The sequence below is a fragment of the Herpailurus yagouaroundi genome, unplaced genomic scaffold, assembly GCF_014898765.1.
Source record: "Herpailurus yagouaroundi ecotype Mexico unplaced genomic scaffold, PumYag 159, whole genome shotgun sequence".
In the NCBI taxonomy this organism is placed as follows: Eukaryota; Metazoa; Chordata; class Mammalia; order Carnivora; family Felidae; genus Herpailurus; species Herpailurus yagouaroundi.
This window is the reverse complement of record NW_024412400.1, coordinates 25,499,525-25,524,875: the sequence shown is the minus strand read 5'-3', so window position 1 is coordinate 25,524,875 and position 25,351 is coordinate 25,499,525. Positions and strand designations below refer to the sequence as shown.

At 42.6% G+C, this 25,351-nt stretch overlaps 2 protein-coding genes and 1 long non-coding RNA gene across 8 annotated transcripts in view; 2 read left to right on the top strand and 1 right to left on the bottom strand.

Moving 5' to 3' along the window:
• Window positions 1-483: 483 nt before the first annotated feature.
• Window positions 484-6,908, top strand: LOC121033638 (uncharacterized). Its single transcript, XR_005792034.1, has 4 exons — window positions 484-1,249; window positions 3,593-3,886; window positions 5,685-5,767; window positions 6,628-6,908. It is a non-coding gene; the product is annotated as an uncharacterized LOC121033638 (long non-coding RNA).
• A 257-nt stretch (window positions 6,909-7,165) lies between these two features.
• On the bottom strand, window positions 7,166-14,804 carry DPH3 (diphthamide biosynthesis 3). 2 transcript variants are annotated; one of them, XM_040480129.1, is made up of 3 exons: window positions 14,350-14,804; window positions 13,743-13,817; window positions 7,166-9,612 (listed from the first exon to the last, which is right to left on the bottom strand). In XM_040480129.1, exons 1-3 carry the CDS (start codon window positions 14,455-14,457, stop codon window positions 9,547-9,549), a joined length of 249 nt encoding a protein of 82 aa, XP_040336063.1. In that variant the 5' UTR covers window positions 14,458-14,804; the 3' UTR covers window positions 7,166-9,546. The 2 variants fall into 2 exon arrangements, with proteins under 2 accessions (XP_040336063.1, XP_040336064.1); XM_040480130.1 differs by lacking the exon at window positions 13,743-13,817.
• Window positions 14,805-14,823: 19 nt separating this feature from the next.
• Window positions 14,824-25,351, top strand: part of OXNAD1 (oxidoreductase NAD binding domain containing 1) — a 41,779-nt gene continuing 31,251 nt past the window's right edge. The window contains exons 1-4 of one of the 5 annotated variants that reach the window (XM_040480124.1): window positions 14,824-15,156; window positions 20,337-20,492; window positions 22,284-22,410; window positions 22,687-22,750. In XM_040480124.1, coding sequence (XP_040336058.1) covers window positions 22,292-22,410; window positions 22,687-22,750 — 183 coding nt within the window. In that variant the 5' untranslated portion in view covers window positions 14,824-15,156; window positions 20,337-20,492; window positions 22,284-22,291. The remainder of the gene's footprint in view (window positions 15,157-20,336; window positions 20,493-22,283; window positions 22,411-22,686; window positions 22,751-25,351) is intronic. The other 4 variants (XM_040480125.1, XM_040480128.1, XM_040480126.1 and 1 more) reach the window with 4 other exon arrangements.

Here is a 25,351-nt window from a genome sequence, read left to right as displayed (position 1 = left end):
GCCATAATGTTCCTTGTGGGTCATATGTTTTATGGTCTACCATGTTTTTTCAGTTAGGTCTTTTGTCAAATTCCTAAGGGGAAGTAGGTGGTATTTGTTACATTCTTAAGAGGAACCTTCTATCCGAGGGGGTTTGCTATAGTCAGATGCTCCAAGCATTGTTCCAAAACATGTGTTTTTCCCCACCCAGGAACCTCAGGTCCTAACCTTTCCCTCTCTGGGGTCAGAAGGACCTCAACCTTGCATTATCTTATTTTTTTAAAGTTTATTTATTTTGAGAGTGAGAGCACACGCATGCGTGCGCACGTGCACACACACACATGCACAAGCAGGGGAGGGGCAGAGAGAAGAAGAGACAAAATCCCAAGCAGGCTCCTTGCCATCACTGCAGAACCGGATGAGGGGCTTGAACTCACAAACTGTGAGATCATGACCTGAGCCAAGATCAAAAGTCAGACACTTAACCAACTGAACCACCCACGTGCCCCTCAACCTTGCATTATAAAATCAAAAGTTTGTGCCTCTTCTTAGGCCCATTTGGTTTGCATGAAGACTCCCTAAGGATGGAGAAATGGGAGATAGGTGCTTTCTCCCTCAGAGACAGTATCCTTATTTTACCTTTACAGTCCCTTTGGAAAAGCCACCAATATTATTCCAAAACTCACCCCTTTTCTGATAGAACTCTAATGACAATCTCCCCTCCTTTTTCTCTTGGTGCATCATTTGGTGCGAATCTGTACAGTTCATTGGGCTTATCAATAATTTCATGTTTATTATCCCATCTGATCTTCAAAACTCATCATTTTACTGACATAGAAACAAAGTGACTATCGTAAACTTGACTTAAGGGAGCTGAGACGTGAACTCAGGTTTTTGATATCAAAGAGCTCATCTTTTTCAGCCTCCCAGAATAAATTGCTGGGCCATTCTAATGCAAACAAAGAAAGAAAGGTCATATAAGAAGAGGAAGTAGGGAGAGGCATTTTATATTTCTTCAGTTGAGCACTGTGCTGCATTCTAGAACAGAGCCACTCAATAGAACTCTCTGTGATGATGGAAATGTTCTTTACTTGAACCATCCAATATGGTAGCCACAAGCCACAGCCACATGTGTACATGGGTACTTGAAATTAAGAACTGACTTCTTAATTTTATTTCATCTTAATTGAAATGTAAATTTAAAAAACCACACATAGTCAGTGGCTATCATGTTGGACAGCGCAGATCCAGAATGCAAAAGCCCTGCTAGGTAGGTAAGATGTCCCCTTGCTTGGTAACCAGTGGGCTGTGTTTGCCTCAGGCCTTGGAGTGAAGCTTCCACAGATGTTATTCACATTAAGTAGGCTGCCCCTTGGGAAGAAGAACATGTGAGCCCAGAGAGGTTTCAGCTGCTGACATGGCTTGGGCTGTCAACATTCCTGTCCAGTGGGGCTCTGGCTCCCCCAACAGGGCCTGGCCCCTGTCAGCTCCCCCCTCCTTCTCTTCCTCTGTCCCCTCTCCCAGCCCAGAGCACGGCACTCATCCCCAGGTTGCTCCTTCAGGCAAATCAGGACAACTTCATCAGAGAATAGAAATCAGGACAGGACAACTTCATCAGAGAATAGAAATAATCGTTCACCTGCTTAAAAGTCATATCAGAACACAGCTGACAGAGACCTTCAGAATTCTTTCTTCACACCCACCCTGTTTCACAGTTAAGACAAGGCCTGGAGAGGTGACCAGTAACATCCTTGGCCTCTTTGTCTAGGGCCCTGACCCACTGAGCTCACAGATGGGGCAGAACGCGTGTGTAAGCAAGAAAACAGGAGCCATCTGGCCATGGTCAGGCATTCCTCTTGCCTGGTTACGTACATGCAGTGATTCCATTAAAAATGATGGTGTGGCACAAGAACAGACATTCAGATCAATGGAATAGAATAGAGAACCCAGAAATGAACCCACAAACGTATGGCCAACTAATCTTTGACAAAGCAGGAAAGAATATCCAATGGAATAAAGACAGTCTCTTCAGCAAGTGGTGCCGGGAAAACTGGACAGCGACTTGCAGAAGAATGAACCTGGACCCCTTTCTTACACCATACACAAAAATAAACTCAAAATGGATGTAAGACCTCAATGTAAGACAGGAAGCCATCACAATCCTCGAGGAGAAAGCAGGCAAAAACCTCTTTGATCTTGGCCGCAGCAACTTCTTACTCAACACGTCTCCAGAGGCAAGGGAAACAAAAGCAAAAATGAACTACTGGGACCTCATCAAAATAAAAAGCTTCTGCACAGCGAAGGAAACAATTAGCAAAACTAAAAGGCAACCGACAGAATGGGAGAAGATATTTGCAAATGACATATCAGATAAAGGGTTAGTATCCAAAATCTACAAAGAACTTATCAAACTCAACACCCAAAAACCGAATAATCCAGTGAAGAAATGGGCAAAAGACATGACTAGACACTTCTTCAAAGAAGACATCCAGATGGCCAACCGACACATGAAAAAATGCTCCACATCACTCATTATCAGGGAAATACAAATCAAAATCACAATGAGATGCCACCTCACACCTGTCAGAATGGCTAACATTAACAACTCAGGCAACAACAGATGTTGGCAAACATGCGGAGAAAGAGATCTCTTTTGCATTATTGGAGGGAATACAAGCTGGTGCAGCCACTCTGGAAAACAGTATGGAGGTTCCTCAAAAAACTAAAAATAGAACTACCCTACTACCCAGCAATTGCACTACTAGGCATTTACCCACGGGATACAGGTGTGCTGTTTCGAAAGGACACATGCACTCCCATGTTTATAGCAGCACTATCAACAATAGCCAAAGTATGGAAGGAGCCCAAATGTCCATTGATGGATGAATGAATAAAGAAGATGTGGTATATATATACAACGGAGTACTGGCAATCAAAAAGAATGAAATCTTGCCATTTGCAACTATATGGATGGAACTGGAGGCTTTATGCTAAGTGAAATTAGTCAGTCAGAGAAAGACAAAAATCATATGACTTCACTCATATGAGGACTTTAAGAGACAAAACAGATGAACATAAGGGAAGGGAAACAAAAATAATATAAAAACAGGGAGGGGACAAAATAGAACAGACTCATAAATATGGAGAACAAACCTGAGGGTTATGGGAGGGGTGGTGGGAGGGGGGATGGGCTAAATGGGTAAGGGGCATTAAGGAATCTACTCTTGAAATCATTGCTTCACTATATGCTAACTAATTTGGATGTAAATTTTAAAAAATAAAGTTAAAAAAAAAAGTGATGGTGAATAAGGGTTAAGTTTGGCGAAGAACCAAGTTTCTAATCCTTAACTATCAATGCATGCCTTTGGGTCACTTAGAGGAGCAAAACATTTCCATCCTGTTCTTAAAGAGTCTCCATAATATAATTCTATTTCTTTAATCGCCCTTTGAAGAGATGAGGCCCAATTCTCATAAACAAAAATACCTTGGAGCATATTTACTGATTGAATAAGAGTACTTATCCATTTGGGGGCTAACTACTAACAATCCTAACACTTTTATAAGCAGAAAGTCCTGCTTCAGTTCTAACTTCACTGATTTTTTTCCCCCTCAGCATGGTGTGTTGAGTGCTTAGCCATGCCAGATGGACAAGTCATGAGTAGGCCACATTTGGCTGGAAACATAAGCTGTATCTGGTGGACTGTGTCAAAGGTCTAAATTTCAAGGTTTCAGATATGGCACCACAGTCACCTGAGACCTGAAGCAAGAGCTGCTCACCTGATTTGAAACAGTTTGGATAACAAACCATTGGGTACTGCTGAAATGTATCAGGGAATTAGTTGTCATAAAAACATTCAAAATGAACATCCCAAAGTGCCAGCAAGCAGGAAACAGACATGTCAGTAAGGTGGGTAGTGAAGGTTCCCATGAGTATTACATCTCACTTTTAATATCATATGAGCCTATGTTCCATTTCTCTCTATAATTAGGGCTAATAATTCAATATCTTCAAGTGGATATTTATGGCAGACTTTGGAAATAATCTGTTATTACTAGAGTTACATTGCTCTGAATTTGAATATGGAAAACACAGCCAAAGACTCGCTCATCTCAAAACACAAAAAATTAGCAAAAAATTAGTCCCATGGGCTTGCTGTCTGATGTCTGGCCAGCAACATGAGAGTGGCTGACTTATTTTAATGTTTCAAACTGCTTCCATTTTATCACTTGGAAAATTTTTCAATTATTCCAACACAGCCAGAGAAGAGAGAACATGAGATTTGGAGTCAAAAGTATTGGATTGAAATGCCAAGCCTGACACTTAGATTACTTTCCAAAAATAGCCACCCCTTCCCTACCCACCACCTCCATGGGAGAATTGTATTTCCCTGCACCTTGACTTTGGGCTTGGCCACGTGACTTGTTTTGGCCAATGGAAAACTGGCAGACATGGCTCTTGCACTGCTGTCCTGGCAAGTCCCCGGGTCTGAGGAAGAAGGGTGGCATGGGACCAGAACCAGCTGCAGCCTGCTGTTTACAGTCACCAGCCAACTCCTGCTGATCCCTAGACACAAGAGAGAACAAACGACTACTGCTTTAAGTTTTGGGTGGTTTGTAGTACAATACTCGACACATTAACAAAAACTTGGTTCCAGTTAACATTGGGATAATGGTATCAACATCACATGTAATCCAAATGACATCGTGCTATTATCATTCTACCTGCTTAAGAACAAATGAAGTGCCCCACTCTCACCTTGGCTTCCCAACACTGTATGTGGTGCTAATTTGGTTAAACTGGGACTACACAACTACATTTCCAGAATCCCCTCCCCTGTGTGGTCCTAAGTTAGCACTGGCCACCAGAGAAAGACTGGAAGTAATATTCCAATTTCTGTCACTTGGGACTGCAGACTGGGACCCAGTGCCCTCTGGGGTGACCCTGGATGGCTTGTGCTGCCTTCACAGATAGTGCCCATTAACAGTTTGTTTCCCCCCCTTCTCCACTCTCAATCTTGGCATTCATCTTTGTCCAAAGGTTCAACATTTGACCCTATCCAAGAACTCAGTTCCCCTCTAAGAATGAAATCTGCCCCCAAATCTTTGCTTAGTGACTGGACCCTGCTACCATGATCAGGTCTCAGATGGGAACTACTTGCCTCGGTCCCAAGTGTTGACCCACTGAATAGCACCTGTGGCTCTGTGCCACTTATTGGGATGCCTCATCCCTTACTAGACATTTACCTCTATTTGGGAGCCACCTCTTACTGAACCCCTTCCCCTGTCAAATGCCCCTCATTTGACTTCCTTAGATACACCTCCCCCATGTAAGCATTTTGTGAGCAAGGGGATAGTATTTTTTTTTTTTTAATTTTTTTTCAACGTTTATTTATTCTTGGGACAGAGAGAGACAGAGCATGAACGGGGGAGGGGCAGAGAGAGAGGGAGACACAGAATGGGAAACAGGCTCCAGGCTCTGAGCCATCAGCCCAGAGCCCGACGCGGGGCTCGAACTCACGGACCGCGAGATCGTGACCTGGCTGAAGTCGGACGCCCAACCGACTGCGCCACCCAGGCGCCCCGGGGATAGTATTTTTAACTGTGATTCCCTATTCATTTGTCCTTTGTTTCAAGCCCTTAACAAGGAATAATTTGTAAAATGGTTTCCCAGTCAAATATGTAATCATGGGCAATTTGCTTTGTAGGAAGCAGGGAGTGGCAGGCATCCTCCAATGGAGTTAGAGAAATCCTAATTGCTCACACCTGCAGAAGCTGTCACTTTTGCAAGGTATGTAATTAGCAGCCAGAGTGTGTGCTAGAAACGATGGGATTGTCTGTTTGAACAAGGGACGCAGGCCAGAGACTGCCCAGTTTGGCGCTCTCCAACTCTGTCCATTAGCCCAGCCTGGGCTCTTGGGTCACTTGCTAAGGCTGATTTCATGCCTGAATACAAGGTGTGGGGTCAACTGAGTCCACACGCCTTTCTCCACAAAGCAGGTGTGACCACTTAAAAAAATTGGACCCTCTGTACTTTGCGATTATGAATTTCCTGTTTTTCTAGTCCAGTGGTTCTCATCTTTGGTTGCACATTAGAATCACCAGGGAGATGCTTTAAGAATCCTGGTGTCCAAGCTGCACCCAGGCCAATTAAATCAGCTTCTCTAAGGCATCCGTGTATAGCTCCTCAGATAATTCCAATGTGCTGCCAAGTTTGAACACTGGTTCTAGATCAGTGGTCCTCAAATGTTAGCTGCATCAGAATCACTCGGAGAGCTTGTTAACACTCGCCCCCAGATTCAGTAAGTACAGGGGAAGGGTGTCCAATAATTTGCACTTCTCATATTTATTCTAAGAATGCTATCAATGCTCAAAACAATGTTGAATTCCTTTTGGAATCAGAATGGTTAACCTTTATTTTGCACATATGATAGGTATTGTACTAAATGTTTTAGTCATTAGTTCGTTTAATTATTTTCACAAGGACTGTTTCACCCTTACCCTTCAAGTCTCAGAAGTGCCCCACCTGCGATGCCTTGTGTCTGCCCTTTATCGATACAACTACTGAAGCTGTCACATCACATAGTTTGTTTCCTCCTGGGCCGTAACCACAGTCTGTAATCTTACTTCCCCTCTTCCACTCGCCTGCAGGCTCCATGATGGCAGAGACCCTACCGAGTGCCTAACATGTGGCAGGCGCTCCACACACACTTTCGGAATGAATGAATCCACAGATCAACCACAGGAAAGAGGTAGTGTTATGGTCTGCATTTCACACACCAGGACATAGAGATACAGAAACATTCAGTAGCTTGTCCAAGATTATAGTGGACGAACTGAGGTTCAAACTGTGTCTTGACCAGAGCTGGGCTCTCAAACAACTGCAAGAGTTGATCATCAGCCTTAAAGTAAAATATCAACCTTCAACTGTCTTTGCCTGACTGACAGTTGATTCACAGCTATTTTTTCCCCCAGGAAAAATAAAAATCCACAACCAAAACCCATGTGGCCAAACTAAAAAAACAGTGACAATTTCTTTCCCATTTAAAAACTCTACCGTCCATACAAGAAACTTACTTAAAATTTCCCGAAGCAGGTGAAGGCTTCTTTCTACCTCATAGAAAATGCTATCAAAACCTTTTAATACAAAATGTTGGTGTTTAGGGGAAGAAAGCTACATGAAAACAAATGGATTTGAATTATGACTTTATTTAGTATCCTGATAATAAATTAATATGCACAGCAATCAAAAGCATTGGGCGCTTTCCCTAAAGTGGTTCTGGAGGTGTACACGAAGACATATGCAGAATCCTTTAAATAGCCAACTCTATTTTCAAACTCTGAAGTGTGGTAACATTAAGTCACTAAAGAAGCATGGGGTCTCCTTCTCTAATAGTTCATGATTTAGTTCAGAGTTTATAAAGGTTTCAATGACCATTTCAGCTCCCGCAAGCGATGAAGGCTGAAGTTCTAGTACTGACAGTTTAGAAATCACCCAATCTGGTCTCCTAATTGTAGAAGTGACAAATCCACTGCAAAGACTACAAAGCTAGTAAGAGACAGCCTGGATTACAAATCAGTTCTCAGAAGTGGTCTGAAAGGTCTGGTAAAGTACACAAGGCACATAGCGTCACAAAGAACTCTAGTCATACCCCAAAGGCCCTTGTGTTACTTTCTGCTTAACATAGGATTAAACCTTGTTCTTTTGCAGTTAACAAATTCTGGAAACAGAATCACTCCCATCACTGCAGATTATCATTGATCACCGACTGCCAGTGCACTTTTTCTCTCCTGGGATGTTTGGACTTGGGGACTTTTATTCCTTCTATGTTCACAGTAGACCTACATCAGGGGTGCCTGTTCCTGTCTGAAATTCATCATCAGCTGAAGGAGTTAATACTGGGATTTACAAAACCATCAAATCCGAGCATGAGACAGTTCATTTCTCTTTAGAGTTAATTCCCAGCAGTCAGCATACAACATGCTCTCATCTAAGTTGCCATTGGCTCAAATTCACTGGCGGATTCTTCTGGGGCATCAGTGTGTCCCTGAACAGCAGTGAGACTTCTCATTCCGTGAATATGTTATATAATACCATATAATGTACTATGCACTTCTGGCATACAATGTTTGGTGATTTAACGTAACAGCTGCACATAACCGTGCTTTTGCAAGGTGTTTTTTTGTGGGTTTTGTTTTTGTTTTGTTTTTTAAAAAGGCCACTTAGTTGTTTTAAGTTAAACCCTTGGCGAGTGTGTGAAGCACATGTATCAACCAGCGACAGACTGGTCATGTTCTGGCAAGCTATTTTTTTCCAATTGCGGGAAACGTTCCCATCCAAAACAACATGCCGGACATCAGTGAATTTTTAAATTTTATAAACACATAGGAAAATTGTGCATATAAAAGAAAATCTTGAATTTTCGTGTAAGCGATTCTGATTTCTGGCTACTACACTGTAGCAAAGGAAGTCTGATAGCCTGTCTTTATAAATTCTTTTTACACTTCTAAGAATGCACGTCTGGTTCAGGTACAGCTTATAACCACTTGTTAGATGCATCCCCAGGGACATATTTATTTAGAGTCGGCATCTCATCTTCAAATTCATCCTCGGCAAACCAAGAGTTGCTGTAGAAGCTTTGCCTTTTAGGGGCAGTGAGTCGATTTTGAGGTAACGCTGAAAGCACTGTTGCCAGCTGCAAGGCCTTGACATGAACCCCTATCTCGAAAGCAATTTCATTAGCCTGATCTAAAAACAAACAAGACCCAGATACGCAGTTATTACCTGCTCTGACCTGGCAAAACTATTCAAGCGTTTAATTTATAAGTTGGCAAGTTTTCCTCCTCTCGTTCTGCTACCGATTTCATTCCTTCAGCTGCTTTTCTTTTTGTCTTGTCCCAATGTTCGAGGAACATGCGGAAGATTGATAAGGAAACGCCAGATTCTTTGACCATTTCACTTTTTGACTTTTCTTTCTTACTAACTTTTTGCTCTGGAAAAAGGGTGAGCTCGGTATATTTTCTCTCTAATTCCACGAGCAGCACTCCATGTAGGAAGTATAATGGAAGTGGCATGCTAAACAGAACATGAACGTTCTAATGAATGCAAGACTGAGAAGTGGGAACTGAAAGTGCATGTGGACAAAGCAGCTAATTTGAGTTTAGAACAGCAAAGTTGATGTCCGATTTCAAAGAAAGGGCTAATTTTAATCATCTTAATAACTAAACCAAAAATATAATCCCCCCTTTTATTAAGGAATCCTAATGACTTTGAGGTAGATGATGCTGTGATCGGATAAGGAAGAAAACAGGTGTGAGACACAAAATTCACATGGAAAATTAACAACACATCCAATTCAAAGTTCTAAGCACAAAATCCAGGCATGTCGTGTCGTGCACTTGCTTCTTTAATTGGAGATGAACTTGGCAGCCAAAGGCAAGGATCCACACTCTAATGGAAGAGCCAACTACAGAATGGTTGTCCTCAGGAAGAAGCCAGTAACTTTGCATTTGATTTTTCCAGACTGGCTCATTCCCAAATGTTCAGCATTTGGATTCCTAAAGTCTTCTTCAGCATTTAACTAATTCTTTGTGAGTGGAAGGGGCTGGGACTGTTTCTCCACACATAAACTGATCCTAAGACAGAACAAGTAATTACATTAATCATCGAGTGTGTCACAAATGCATCAATATTAGACTTTCGTTTTGTTGCAGAATCAATCCAGCTGTTTGTTTTTATTTTGATTTGTTTTAAAGTTTATTTATTTATTTTTTAGTAATTTCCACACCTAACGTGGGGCTTGGACTCACAACCTCAAGATCAAGAGTTACACGCTCTTTCGACTTGAGTCAGCGAGGCACCCCGCAGCTGTTAGTTTTTCATTGCTGTATCACTTCATCCTTGTTCAGAGTCAGTGTCGGCACCAAAATTATCATCTTAAAGGTGCTTCAGTTTTTAGTCCTGAACTCACACTTAATTCAAAGCAGCTTATCTTAGAAACAAGCATGCCCACCCCCTTCACCACAGATCATCCACTTGTCAGAAATCACATTTATAAACACATGTCACACCTTTTCAGTTTCTGTATTAATTACTACACTATAACTTCCTAAATTCAATATGTGGTCATTCAAATGCCTATCCTCTTCAAGGTAATTACTTTTTTTTTTAAGTCTATCTATTAAAAAATTTTTTTTTCAATGTTTATTTATTTTTGAGAGACAGAGACAGAGCGTGAGCAGGGAATGGGCAGAAAGAGGGAGATACAGAATCCAAAGCAGGCTCCAGGCTCTCAGCCATCAGCACAGAGCCCAACGCGGGGCTCGAACCCATGGACGGTGAGATCATGACCTGAGCTGAAGTCAGACACTTAACAGACTGAGCCACCCAGGTGCCACTTTTTAAGTCTATTTATTAAGTTTTGAGAGAGAGAGAGAGAGAGAGAGAGAGGGAGGGAGCGCACACACAAGTGGGGGAGGGGCAAAGAGAGAGGGAGACACAGAATCTGAAACAGGCTCCAGGCTCCGAGCTGTCAGCACATAGCCCGCCGCGGGGCTCAAACCCAGGAACCGTGAGATCATAACCTGAGTGGAAGTCAAACGCACAACCGACTGAGCCACCCAGGCGCCCCAAGGTAATTACTTCTTCCAGCTAAAAGAGATTGCTCTTTATGCATTTCCCCACACAGATAATCTGCAGTGTCAGCTATGTTGTAAATGCATTTCAATCTCTGATTAGTTATCCTGGCTCATGTCAGCTACAAGAAACCTCTGCCTTCCAGGTTACCCCTTATCTCCTGTAGTCTGATCCCCAGCAGGGTCAGCCTGTATCGTGTCATCGCTCTCTCACTCCTGCCCAGCACCTAGCACCTCCTCTCCGACCCCAACTTGCTGTTTGAAATTTATGGTCTGTGACCAGCACATTGCTCCATATTCTCAACCCCTTCTTTAAAACATAACCACGTCTTCCTGCTTTAATACAGTGGTTCTCAAGAGGTGGTAGGAAGGGCGTGCTGATTTTGTCTCCAGGGGGCATCTGGCAATATTTGGGAGACATTCGGGGGACGTGCTCCTGGCATCAAATGAGCAGAGGCCAGGGATGCTACTAAACACCCTACAGCTCTGTACAACGGTTATTCAGCTCCAAATGACCCTAATGCTGGGTTCGAGAACAGGCCATCCCCTAAGGGCACCGTTTCCCCTATAGCCTCTCAAGTGGTGGTGCTGTGTTCCCTCAGAGCGCCGGTACCACAGAAACTGGAGGAGGGACTGGTTGCTCTTTCTGCCACTGCTCTCCTTCCCTCTCTACAACCCACCAACTTTGACTCTTAAGTCACACGATGTATCATCGCTGCTCCTCTCTGTCTTCTGGACCTACTTCAAAGTCCACAGTCAATTATCACAATCCCTCTTCCCTCACTCCCTCCTACCTACTTGACAAAACCACAACCATGGTTAAATCTAACTTCCTGTGTCTACGTTCACCCATGTAGCTGAATGTCTACCACCCTAAACCCTCTCCTGATCCTCTATCACCACCAGTTACTGCCCCATGTTTCTGCTCCCCTTTGCAGCAAATCGTTGAAAGAAAAGTCTACTCTTGCTGCTTCCTATTCTTCTCATTCTCTCCAAGAAGTTTTCCACCAATCAGGCTCTGTCTCCATTACTCCATCAACACTGCTCTCACCACCGTCACAAATGGACTCCCTGTTAAAGCCAATGGTTGACTGTCAGTTCGCTCTCAGTGGCATCTGACAAGGGTGTTCCCTTCCTCCACCTTTTCTCATCTGGCTTCCAGGATATGAGACCGGTAGTTTTCTTCCTCCTTCTTCAGGCAACTCTGCTGTTTCCTTGCTTCCCGTCCTGACCTTTTAACGTTGGGAGGGGTCCGAGCTGAGTCCTTTCTTTTGTCCATCTCTATCTATATTCACAGCCCTGGTCATCTCATCCAGTCTCAAGGCTCTAAACGCTATCTGTGTGCTGGTAACTCCAAAATTTACAGCACCAGCTGATCTCTCTCTCTCTCTCTTTGAACTTCAGACTTGCACATCAAATTGCATTTTCACTTGCTCTCCACTTGGATCAAAAGTAGACCTCCTAAACTTAGTACCTCCAGCTCTGGTCCCTATACCTGCAGACGCCTCCCCGTCAGTTGGCGGTAAATCCAACCTTCTAGTTACGAAGGCCACAAATGTGGAAATCATCTTTGATTCCTCTCATATCCTATACCCAATCAGTAAAAAAAGGATCGTTATCCTTTAAAGTGTATCCAGAATCCAACCACCTCTCATGATCTCCTCTGCCACAGCCTGGTCCGAGCCATCCATCTTCTCCTCTTGGTTCGTCTACCAGCCTCCTAACTGTTACCCTTGCTATATCCCAATGCCTATCCTTGCTGCCTCCCAGTCTACTCTGAACACAACAGCCAGAATCACTCTATTTTCACTTAAGTTGTATCATAGCGCTCCTTTGTCTGAGAATCCTCCATTGGTCCCCTGTGTCATTCACAGCAAAAGCAAAAGTCCTTAAAGTAGCCCATAAACACCTTTGTGATCGCCCCACCCCACTAATTTCATATTGGGCTGCTCTCTCACCCTCATCTACTCTGCTCTGGTCACACTTGCTGTTCCTCAATAAAAACAGACCTGTTCCTGCCTTAGGGCCTGTCCACTGCAAGCCCCCTTTGCTGGACTGCTGGTATCCCCCAGGGCTCAATCCCTCACCTCTTTCAAGCTTTGCTCAATAAGGCTTCTCTCAGGAAGGTCTGCCCTGACCACCCTATTTAAAATTGCAACCTCCTCTCATACAAGCACTCCTTCTCTCCCTTACTCTGTTCTCTTTTTGTTCCAGAACACATTTTAATATAGGAATAAATCTGTAAGCTTCCAAATTATAGCCTGCTTCTCTCATGAGACTAAGTGCCTTGTTCTCACCTTCCCTATACTCATTTTAGAGTTTATTCTTAAGAATGTTAAGCTATTATATGTCAATTATATCTCCCTCCCACCACCACCAAAAAAAAAAAAAAAAAAAAAAAAAAAGGGAAAATGAAACAATGTCAAACTTCTTACTTAAGACTCCATTCCAAGTACAGACCAAAGTTAGGGTAGGGGTGGGCAATAAGAACATTTCTTTTCTTTAAAAAAAAATTTTTTTTTAATGTTTATTTATTTTTGAGAAAGAGAGAGAGAGACAGAGAGCAAGCAGGGGAGGAGCAGAGAGAGAGAGGGAGACACAGAATCTGAAGCAGGCTCCAGTCTCTGAGCTGTCAGCACAGAGCTCGACGCGGGGCTCCAGCTCACGAACCGTGAGATCATGACCTGAGCCAAAGATGGACGCTTAACCAACTGAGCTACCCAGGTGCCCCAGAACATTTGTTTTCTATTGTCAATATCCTTGAGTGAAAAACAGTAAGACAAAGACCAAAATGAAACTGTAAAATTGCAGCTATGACCTGATAATGCAGAGTTTTATACGTATAAGCCAGGGAAGAAACACTATACAACTGTTCCCTCCAAAATAAGTCTAGGAGCTCTCAACAATTTTAATTACTTAGTAAATAAAGGAGGAATACAGGTTGTCAATATTTATGATTATTTTTCTATTTAATGTGTAATCAATAATTTTCATTAGCTACGCAGTTTTCTTTATTGCCTTCTCCAAAGCTAAAATGAGTTACCCGCACTTAGATGTCACAGACTGCTCTAGGTCCTTGCCTTCCAACCACTTCCCCCCACCCCCGCACCTTTTAAAATTCGACGACTTACCTTGTCATAAATTACTTTTATAATGAGAGAGCAGCTAGGACACGTTGCCACGTCTTCCCCATTCTCCAAATCTTCCTATAACAAAATCAAACACCGTACGGTATTGTCTTCCCTTTGTGATCTCCTCCTCCCAAACTCTTTCCACCCTTACGGTCAAGCTCCTTTGTGGCTCGTCTCCCGACAAGGTATGTGAAGGCCAAAAAGGCCTGCCGAGAGAGATATCAACTCTATTTCTCCCGCGAAGCGCTACTTGAAAATACCCGGGAAGGTTAGCCAAGATTCAGTCGCCTCCAAACCCCTGGGAAGACTTAAAAAAACGCGTCCCTTCCTCCCAAAAGAACTGGGATCCTAAATGGAGGAGGATGGCAAGATAGCAGCTGCCCGCCATCCGACCTTTCCCACCTCCACCTTCCAGCCCTCCGCCTGACTAAAGGCCAGAACGATGTGCCACGGTCAAATCAGGGTATCAACTTTACGGCGACTCAGAGACAGGGCAAAAAGGGCGTGGAAAATTGTGAGATGCAAGGTGACGGGACCGCGGAAAGAACGTAGCAAGAGCGAAAATGCGCCTGCTCCGACGAGTCGCCGGGAGGGGCCCTGAAGTTACCTTGGTAATGCAGAAGTTATCCCCACACGGGCAGGGGTAGAAATACGTCTCCGAGTCTTCATCATATTGGAAGTCCTCGATCTCCACCTCGTCGTGAAACACGGCCATTGTCACTGGGGTCGGCAGATGCCTGTCGTCCCCGCCAGCCGACACTGCCCCGGGACGGTCTAATTTCTCCCGCGCGGGCCCCAGCCGGGGGTTTTCAGCGGGCACCGGCTCAGGAACTATCGCTTCCGGCGCATACACAAAGACGCAACGCCGGCTTTCGAGGCCAAATGGGTGACCCGGTTGCGGTCACCATGGAGATGGCTGAGCTAGGGGGCGGAGACCCTGGATGAGGGCGCCAGCTGCTAGGTGGTGTGCTCACCGCGCCGGCTGTCGGAGGCACCGACCAATAAAATGTGGGGATCGCTTGCGCCGCTCTGACGTGTCGTCTGGGACACCGGAAGTTGTCTCGCGCGGGTGGTGGAGCTCTGGCAGGTCTTCGAGCGAAGTCCCCGCCGCGCCGGAGGCGCGGAGGCCCTTTACTGCGGCTGCCGTCCTAGCTCAAGTCCGCCGGGTTTAGAGAGGCCTGGGCCTTAGTCTGCGGAATCGGTGGCATCCCCCCGGCCTTCAACGCCCTTGGGGAGAGGAGGGCGCTCCTCTGCTAGGTCTCAGGCGGCGGCAGGAGCAGCTCTGCCTCCTGGACCTCCCTTCCTGCCTCTCCGGTGACGGACGAAAAGTCCACTTGGAATTTTGATTCACCGAGTGACCTTGAGCTCAGGGCGACGCCTACTTTGTAGTTCCTGGCTGCGCTTGGCCATTCAGGTACATCCCCGCCTCTCTCCCTTATTCCAGATTATCTTCAAATGCCCTAAATTGTGTTGAGAGGACCACGGCCGGGAAGGCAGGCTGAGTTCTAGTCCTATGTTTGCCAAGCATGTGTCATTATTAATGACAATGACTTGTAATAATAGTAATGACACCACCTTTTATTATTGGGAGTTTGCTATATACCAAGTATTGCACTAAGTATCACTCTTATATCAACCCTGGGAGTTTAGATGTTACTCCGTATTATTGATGTTCAGACTAAGATAACAGAGTTGGATATCTTGACCAAAACCACCTGTCTAGGAAATGAAGGCCCTGTCTGTCCACAAAGCCTCCGAACAAAGTACTTAATTTATTTGAACCAGCTTTCTTTTTTGTCAAAGGAATGGTATTTGCAGACAGAGTTATCACCCTGAGACCTCTGTATACATTAAAGTGAAATGCAAATAAAAGGTGCTTTGTCTTGAAGGCAGTGCTAGTGTCTGTTTTAGTGCAAGGAGATTCCATGGGAGGTATCCCTCCATCACTCCACATTTATTCAAAGTTAGGAATGCAATGCAGTGAAAACGGCACTTTGAGAAATAGATGTGGGGTCAGAATCTGACTGTTGGGAACTTGCTCGGGGAGCTGGATATTTACATTCATTGAGCCTTATTTTGCCTTCTGACTAAAAAGGGGTTGGGTTAGAGATGATTTACAAGATTGCGTTCAGATCTCACATTCCACTTTTGCACGGAAGTTACCCGTTTTACTTGGTTAGCAATTATTTATACCATATTTCATTTATATTTACATGGTATGTTGAGGGTAACACTTGCACACACACACATTCCTATGCTTATTTATATACACATACTCAAAGGTTTGCATGAAGTTACCAATTTTGTGCACACTGAGGTGTAGCTCCACATGGTTTAGCTCTTTTAAGTCTTGAAAAGAGGAGTCTGGGAGAAAATCAGTAAGTTACATAAAAGTTGGTAGAAGGTTATCTCGAAGGCCTCACATTAGCATAATTGGAAACCTATCCAGCAGTTAGGAAACACTTGTTAAATTAAGTGGGATGATTCTGGAGTGACTGGGCAAAGGAGAAATCCCAGCAAAGCCCATCCAGCTCCATGGCTGCTCCTTGTATCTCTGTATCCACATATACTTCCCACGTAGTATCTTCAAGACAGGAGGACAAGGGACAGTCTTCCAGGGTCTGTTCACTAGTCCCAGTGATCATTTTGAGGTTGGGAACCATCTTTAGTTCTTCAGTGCTTCTCAGCATAAGTACCTACAAATTAAAGATGAGCCATTTTTGAATGTGCAGAAATGGGTGCATTCATATTTGGTTTTTGGAAGTCTGAATTGGTAGGCCTTTTAGAAAGCAGTTTGGACCTAGCAAAAACAATTTGCCGGGGAATTTTAAAATCTGAGGTCAGTAGCCTAGCAGTTACAGGAGTTGTTGGGTAATATATATATATTTTTTATGCATAATTTCTTTGTAACTTTCCAACTTTTTTTGAGTTTGTATTACCTAAAATGGAAAAAGAAAAACTAGTGAACTACTTATTAATTATAATGAACACTATTTGTCAGGCACTATTATCAAATGGTTTGTGTGCATGAGGTCATTAAAGAAGCCCAGTGAGGTGTAGGTATATTAATCCCGTTATCAACACTGGGAAACTTGTTTAGGGGCTGAAGAGCTTGCCTAAGGAGGCAAAGCTGGTAAGTGGCGGGAAATTGTGGTGAGAACTCCGGTCTGTCAGACTCCAGAACCTAGGCTCTTAATGAACTTTGATGTTGTCTGTGATAGGATGGCATTGAAGCAGAGCTGGATGAAACCTACAGCCCTGGAGCTCAGAGATTTTCTGCCAGAGCAGTGCTGGTTTCCTTGAGACCTAGATTTGGGAGTCTCCTTGGCTTCCTATACTGTTTTCATCCTGCCAGCTGTTGGCCATATGCCTTGTCTGGCCAGCAGTGGTTCCCTGTATGGTTCTGCCCAGTTTTGAGTTCATACTGTGCTGAAGAAAGTAAAACCATAACCACACGTGTAATGCAGTTGTTTTTTTTTTTTTAACCCCACCCAGCATTTCTCAATAAAACATTACAATGACTACTAAACTTTTATTCCTGAAAGGGAATGGAAATGTTCTGTAATGAGACATTTTTGGACCTTGAGAGTGTGACAAAAGCAGACTTACTAGTTGCTATAGGATCATTTGCAATCACAAACTTAGAAATTAAAAAAGTTGTTTAAATCATAAAATGTTAACACTGCTGGTCTGGAAAATAATATTGGCCAGAATTCTCAGCATATGATCGAATTTAGAACTAGTTTATAATTCTGAATAGCAACTGGGTGTTGTGCATCAGGCTGAGGCGAGTTTATTGGCGGTATCAAACCGATAACCTCTCTAGGTTGTTATGCAGGGAGGAGAGGGCAGGGGTTAATGGAATTGAGTTGCTTTTTAGTAACTCTTGCTTGCCAGGTACTTGCATAGACATTTGTTCCTTCCAGCAATCCAGTGAAGTGCTATTGGCATTTGATTTTAAAATGTTAAGATGTGACTGGCCCTAGATGAAAAAGTAGGAAGGAGTCAGGCCTGAACGCAGTTCCACCGATTTCAGGTCAAGCACTCTCGTAACTTGTGAACCACTAGAGTTCCCTTACCAAATGCCAAATGCTGGGAGCCGCTTTGATTCCTTAGTGACACTTAGCATTCTGAATCAACGAGTGCTATGATAGTTCTGTGAATTTACTTTATTTCAGTGTATGAATGCTCTTAGAGTTGTTCGGTTTTTTTTTTTTTTTTCCTCTCTTTTTTAACTACTCCCAGACCTCATCCAATCTGTTAGCAAGTCATAGGGCTCTATTTCCAAAATAGGCTCTCTGTTTTTCTACTTCTGCCATCTCATAGCTTTATCCTGCTCTCTTCTTAGACTGGAGCCTTAAAACTGGGGACTCTTGGCCTTCTGTGATCCATTCTTTACATAGTAGTTTGAATGGTCCTTTACTATAAATGTAAATTAGGTCTTTCAGTCAATGTAAATTAGATCCTTTAATGTAAACCTTTCCTGGCTTATTCAGACCCTTCAGTTGCTTCCCATTGCCCTTGGAATAAAGGTCATACTCTTTCCATGGTCTGATGTCACCTGGCAAGTGTCTACCTGCTGGACTTCCTCTCTTGTCACTGTCACCTAGCTCCCTGCTCTCCAGTCACACTGGCTGTGGTTCCTGTAACATAGTAGGCTTGTTTCTGTGATCAGACCTCTGCTTGGTGGCTCTGCCCTTGCTGTCTGCTCTGCTGTCTCTTCCTCATCAGTCAGGTCTCAGCTCACATGTCTCTCGAGAGGGACCTTTCCTGATACTCCCCCACTTATTTCCTTTATCATACTCATTGTAATCTATATTTGTCTCATTGTTTATCGGTTTATTATTATTGATTGGACACACTAATAAAACTTCATGACGAGAAGGGCTTTGTGTCTGGTTCTTTTTCTTTTTTTTTTAAGTTTATTTACTTATTTTGAGGGGGGAATGAGTGGGGGAGGGGCAGAGAGAAAGGAGGACAGAGGATCCCAAGTGGGTTCTGTGCTAACAGCAGAGAGCCCGATGTGGGGCCCAAACTCAAGAACCACAAGATCATGACCTGAGCTGCAGTCTGACACTTAACTGAGCCACCCAGGCACCGTGTGTCTGGTTCTTTATTGTGTCTCCACGGTGTAGAAAAGTGTCTGACATCCTGACAATTCTTAAACAGAGTGTACTTACTGAACCAGTATAGTTCATTTTAAATCGTAAGCTTAATCTGTTGCCTGCAGTAATTTTTTTTTACTGTATAAGTGGTTATGTTTTATTTGGCATTGATGAGAATTTTCTGTTTCAGAAATAGAGTTGATTAAGAATTTTTTGGTTGAGGTAAGGCCTATGAGAATAGAAACATTGATGAAGTATTTCTTTGTATCATTTTAGAAAATCCTTAATGTATGTTAACTTTCAAGAGGTAATTAAATATTTACATTGAGTATATGAAACCATTGGATGTATGTCAAAAAGTGGGTAGGTTTTGGTTTTTATTTTTATTACCTTACTGCTTTGGGAAGGTTTTTGAACACAATTGATAAAAAATACCCTTTAGGGGCACCTGGGTGGCACAGTCGGTTAAGCGTCCGACTTCAGCCAGGTCACGATCTCGCGGTCCGTGAGTTCGAGCCCCGCGTCAGGCTCTGGGCTGATGGCTCAGAGCCTGGAGCCTGTTTCCGATTCTGTGTCTCCCTCTCTCTCTGCCCCTCCCCCGTTCATGCTCTGTCTCTCTCTGTCCCAAAAATAAATAAACGTTGAAAAAAAAAATTTTTTTAAAAAAGAAAAAAAAATACCCTTTATATGTCAGTAGATGGCACCCTTGGTCATGGTTACTAGCATTAAAAAATAAGATTTTAGAATTTTAGAGAGAACAACTTTTAAAAATTAACATTCCTTTATTTTCTTTTTTTTTTTTTTAAGTTTATTTATTTTGAGAGTGCAAGTAGGGGAGGGGCAGAGAGAGAGAGAGAATCCCAAGCAGGCTCTGCACTGACAGCACGGAGCCTGATTCCTGGCTCGATCTCACAAACCATGAGACCATGACCTGAGCCAAAATCCAGACTTGGATGGATGCTTAACTGACTGAGCCATCCAGGTGCCCCCATTTCCTTATTTTCAAGTTCAGTTGAGCAGTAGACCCTTTAAACAGCATAATCACCAAAAGGCATATCTTAATTGAGGACAATTTATTTTAGCAATAGTTGTCTAAAGCACTGAGCCAGAACAGAACAGTGTTACCATATTAACTATGTATCAGTTAAATTTTATCAGAGGACTTGGCCTTCACTGACATGTAACTGAAGTTACATGTTACATGAACTGACATGTAATCAGCCTTTGGTCTGGTCTTTCATGGGGTGGATGTCCTAAGTAGCAAGAGTTAAAGACAGGCCAAGGAAGCTGAATAAAGGAAGCAATAAGAGAAAAAAATCAGAAAAGTGGAAACCCAAGGAGGAAGAATTGATGGATAGGAGGTAGTTGAGCCCAGACTTGCTGTGAGGTGATGCTTGCTGATTATAATGAGCCTTTCCTTTTGCAGCTAAGACTGCCTTTTAACAGTTTGCCAGAACTTGGTTCTTACATGTTGTCTCTGCCATTGCAGGAACTTTGTGAGAATTTCAGTGTATGGAAATACCATCCTTGTTCCAACTGGTGTATATCCAAAGGTCTCAGTGTAATACCAGGACCAAAGTGTTACATGTCAGTCAGTCAGCCAGCCACATACTTAATGACTTCTAAAATCTCATGGACTTCTAAAGTAAGTTTCACCTTCTTTCTTTCAACAACGAATGCACCATTTTAGGTTTAGCACATTCAGAGGAGACAGACTACATTTAGTAGTCTTACATGAGATGAAAGGCCTTATGCTTCTTTCATTTACTAGAGAGAAAAATGGTGAGTAGCATGTTTATATCCACAGTGATGCCACAAGGTACTGTGGCAGGAAGTTGGTCTTTTAGCTTTTTTAAAGACTAGTTAGAAAGCAGTGCGTTTTGATATGACTTGGTTTTAACTGACTTATATCATCCCTGGATTATTTACTGTTATTTCTTTTCTGTCTCTATTTTCTAAAATGTAAGCTCTCTAAGAAAGTCTTTGTTTTGTTTATGTCTGTATCCCCAGTGCCTGCCACATAATGGACTCTTAATAAGTATTTGTCAGATGAAGGACTAACTTAACAAATGTGGAGTAGGAATGTAAGCACACACAGCTTGAATTTTTCTAACCCAAAATTTATTACAATTTATGTATAGTACCTTCCAAAGAGCTCAGAAAAAAGTGTTTACATACATTTTCGTATATTCTCTAACTAACATAGGACAAATATATATTGCGATATAACATGTTAAAAGGGACCACCGGAGGCAAAGAAATATTCAGAAATTTGCAGAGGATAGCAGAACGGTAGGAACCAAAAAAATAGATCATCTGACTCCTGATCCGTGCTGTTTTTTTGATAAGCCTATAGGTTTTTTAATTGCAATGTTGGATAATCTGTTTTTTTGTGTTTTATTGAAATATACAAACAGAAGTACTTAAATCCTAGGAAGGTAGCTTGATTAATTTTCAATGCTTTTTGTTTTTTTAAGAGCATTTCTAAGTTTGCAGCAACATTGAGGAGTCAGTACAGAGATTTCCCACGTACTCCCTCCCTTCACACATGTGTAGCTTTCCCCATCATCAGTATCCCCCACCAGAGCAGCACATTTGTTAGAGTTGATGAACCTGCATTGACACATCATAATCCCCCCAGAGGCTGTAGTTTACAGCTCACTCTTGGTATTGTGTGTTCTGTGGATTTAGACAAATGGTGTCTATCACTACCACTATGGTATCATGCAGAGTATCTTTAATACCCTAGAAATCTTCTGGGGTTTGATGACTTTTTACAAAATGAAAATACCCATGCAGTCAGCATTCAGATTAAGAAATAGCATGGTGATTATTACCTCCCCAAGGATAACTGCTAACTTGATTTCTGACTTGATAGATTAATTTAGTCTGTTTTTTGTACTTTATATGACTGGATTCACAGAATATGCTTTTCGGAGTTTGGTTTTCATTCTTTTCGTTCAGCGTGATATTAATGATACTCATCTATGTTACTGCACGTAGGTGCGGTTTGTTTATTTTCATCGCTGTGAACCTCAGAAAATTTGCTCCTTGTACTTTATCTAGCAAGAAATGTTAAAGACTTATGTGATGCTCTTTGAGAGGAATACAATTATTAGGCAGTTATAAAATCTAGTCTCCCATAATAGCATAAGATGAGTCACGTGAGGTTGGTTAGTGATTGTGGAAACTGATAGCATGAATATTCCATGGCACCGCTGATTACATATGTCCGTACAGTGGAGATCAATTGAATCAGCTCTAAATAGTGGCAGAAACTATGTCAGAGTAGAGTTAGGCCTTTAACATGTGTGCTGTTTTGTTAGAGCAGCACATAAAAGTACCAGCAAAAACCCAAACTCTTCTTCATTGGCCCCTAAGATAGTCTAATATTTCCCTGCTTTCTCAAAATGGTTTAACTTTCATGTTTACCCAGGAAGCACCATGGCATGTGCTGCTGTCATAGTTCCTGGGTTGTTGCGAAGCTCTGTTGGCACCATCTGCGCTCAGGCTGCTTCGCTGAGATTGACGTCCGGTGCTTTGCGCCACCTTACTCTCACAAGGTGAGTTTTTGGCCCTGGTGTCATTTGAGGTGATTCAAAGCCCTGACCTGTGGATGGCCGTGGGACTCCTAAAGGCACATCAGAACATCTGGCTCATATATGCATGCCTGTGGTAGACCGTTAAGCTTTAGTTAGATGTGCAGCTTTTCACCGACCACTTTCTAGGATCCATAATGTTACAGTGCATTTTGAACAGTCATGATGTTACAGGGGAAACTAATTTAATTATTTTTGTGAAGATCATACTTAATAATCTAATTTTACTTTCTATTAAAGCATAATGAAATCCAAAAGGAAAACTGATCACTTGGAGAGAACTGCAAATGTCATTCGACGGGAGGTTTGTATACTTGGGTGACGGCAAGTTTTTCGAGGCTTGGCAGTGCACCCGGTTACAACTGGCTCACAGGGAACGCCTCGATCCCTTTGAAGGACAATCCAGGAGAGTTTGTTATTTTTTTGTTCAGAACCTTTTCTGATAGGACATATGACAACTGATTTGAAAAGATGACAGCCAGGGGCGCCTGGGTGGCGCAGTCGGTTAAGCGTCCGACTTCAGCCAGGTCACGATCTCGCGGTCTGTGAGTTCGAGCCCCGCGTCGGGCTCTGGGCTGATGGCTCAGAGCCTGGAGCCTGTTTCCGATTCTGTGTCTCCCTCTCTCTCTCTGCCCGTCCCCCGTTCATGCTCTGTCTCTCTCTGTCCCAAAAATAAATAAATGTTGAAAAAAAAAAAATTTTTTTAAATCAACAATAAGAGAATACCAAAAAAAGATGACAGCCAGATACTCAAATTTTTCATTTAAAACTTAGAATGAATGGATTAATTTTTTTTGGATTTCACTTTTTTTTATTAAGTTTTCAAATTTTAATTCAAGTATAGTTAACATACAGTGTTACATTAGTTTAAGGTGTATAATGCAGTGATTTATTTTATTTTTTTAATACAGTTTATTGCCAAATTGGCTAACATACAGTGAATACAGTATGCTCTTGGTTTGGGGGGTAGATTCCTGTGATTCATCGCTTACATACGACACCCAGTGCTCATCCCGAGTGCCCTCCTCAATGCCCATTGCCCATTTTCCCCTCTTCCTGACCCCCCCCATCCACCCTCCGTTTGTTCTCAGTATTTAAGAGTCTCTATGGTTTGTCTCCCTTCTTCTCTGTTTGTAACTATTTTTTTTCCCTTTCCCTTCCCCCATGGTCTTCTGTTAAGTTTCTCAAGTTCCACATATGAGTGAAAACATATGGTATCTGTCTTTCTCTGACTGACTTATGTCACTTAGCATAATACTCTCCAGTTCCATCCACGTTGCTGCAAATGGCAGGATTTCATTCTTTCTCATCGCCAAGTTGTATCCCACTGTATATATAAACCACATCTTCTTTATCCTGAATGGATTAATTTTTGATGAAGGGAGTATGGCAGCAATTGAGGGACCTACCCTCGCAGGTGTAATGTTTAGGGTTATATTTTAGAGATAGAACTTTAATAGCCTACAGTTTATGAGTAGCTTACTTCTTTTTTTTTCTTCTTCCTGTTCTTTTTTGTTGTTGTTGTTTCGGCACCATGTCTCAAAGTCCTTGTACTTATCCCCACTTTAGAACAACTTATTTCATCAAAGGAGACAGCACTAACATCTGAGAAAGGAAGGTGGGTGAGTTCTTGTTACCCTTGCCATGTGCAGATTTTTTCCCCACCATATTCAGACTCTAAAAAACTAATCTACCACCTGAAGGGGTGTCAAGGGCTGGGAAATAAAGGATCCTCACCCTTTACCTCAGTGAGTAACCCCATTTTCTTTTAAAAACATAAATTGGATATTTGATTTTGCTTTTTGAGTGAATCTTCACATATTTAGATATATTTATCTTAGTGTTGTAGTGTATTTAAGCTAGCAGTAAAAAAAAAAAAAACTTATATACTTCTCTAAACATTGTCAGAGGGGCGCCCGGGTGGCTCAGTCAGTTGAGCGTCTGACTTCCGCTCGGGTCAGGAACTCACGGTTCGTGAGTTCGAGCCCCGCAGTGGGCTCTGTGCTGACAGCTCAGAGCCTGGAGCCTGCTTCAGATTCTGTGTCTCCCTCTCTCTCTGCCCCATTCCCACTCATGCTCTGTCTCTCTCTGTCTTAAAAATAAATAAAACATTAAAAAAAACACATGGTCAGAAATTGCATTGTTGTAGGAATTTACATTTTTGGTATTAAGAGTAGGATACTTTTGTTTTGGAGTTACTCATTTTATATTAAAAATAACATACACTTAGGGGGTGCCTGGGTGATTCAGTCCATTAAGTGTCCGACTTTGGCTCAGGTCATGATCTCGCAGTTTGTGACTTTTGAGCCCCATATCAGGCTCAGTGCTGACAGCTTAGAGCCTGCAGCCTGTTTTGGATTCTGTGTCTCCCTCTCTCTCTGCCCCTCCCCTGCTGGCACTCTGTCTCTCTCTCTCAAAAATAAATAAATATTAGAAAAATAAAAAAAAATAATAACATACCCATAGATACAACATGAAGCGGGATTCTAGAAATATTTAAGTTTAGACTCGAATATTTCCATAATTTTCAAAAAGATAAAATGCAAAGCAATAAGCTAATAAAAGGAGAAAAAAAAGGAGAGCGCTATCAGATTTACACTCCTAAAACTAATTTAACATGTGCACACGTATATTAACATTTATAATATGTATGTATATGCATATACACATATAAATTTGCAAAGAGTAGATTTATATAGCATAGCAAAGTAACAATTACTTGGCAATATGAGAATCCTCTACGAATATATCTGTGATTTAAAATGACAGTTTCGGGGCGCCTGGGTGGCGCAGTCGGTTAAGCGTCCGACTTCAGCCAGGTCACGATCTCGCGGTCCGTGAGTTCGAGCCCCACGTCGGGCTCTGGGCTGATGGCTCAGAGCCTGGAGCCTGTTTCCGATTCTGT

Coding starts and splice junctions, on each gene's coding strand:
- DPH3 (XM_040480129.1), bottom strand. CDS start 14,457: ATGGCCGTGTTTCACGACGAGGTGGAGATCGAGGACTTCCAATATGAT. Junction 13,818..14,349: donor ATAACTTCTGCATTACCAAG/GTAACTTCAGGG, acceptor ATTTTGTTATAG/GAAGATTTGGAGAATGGGGA. Junction 9,613..13,742: donor TAAAAGTAATTTATGACAAG/GTAAGTCGTCGA, acceptor GTTCTGTCTTAG/GATCAGTTTATGTGTGGAGA.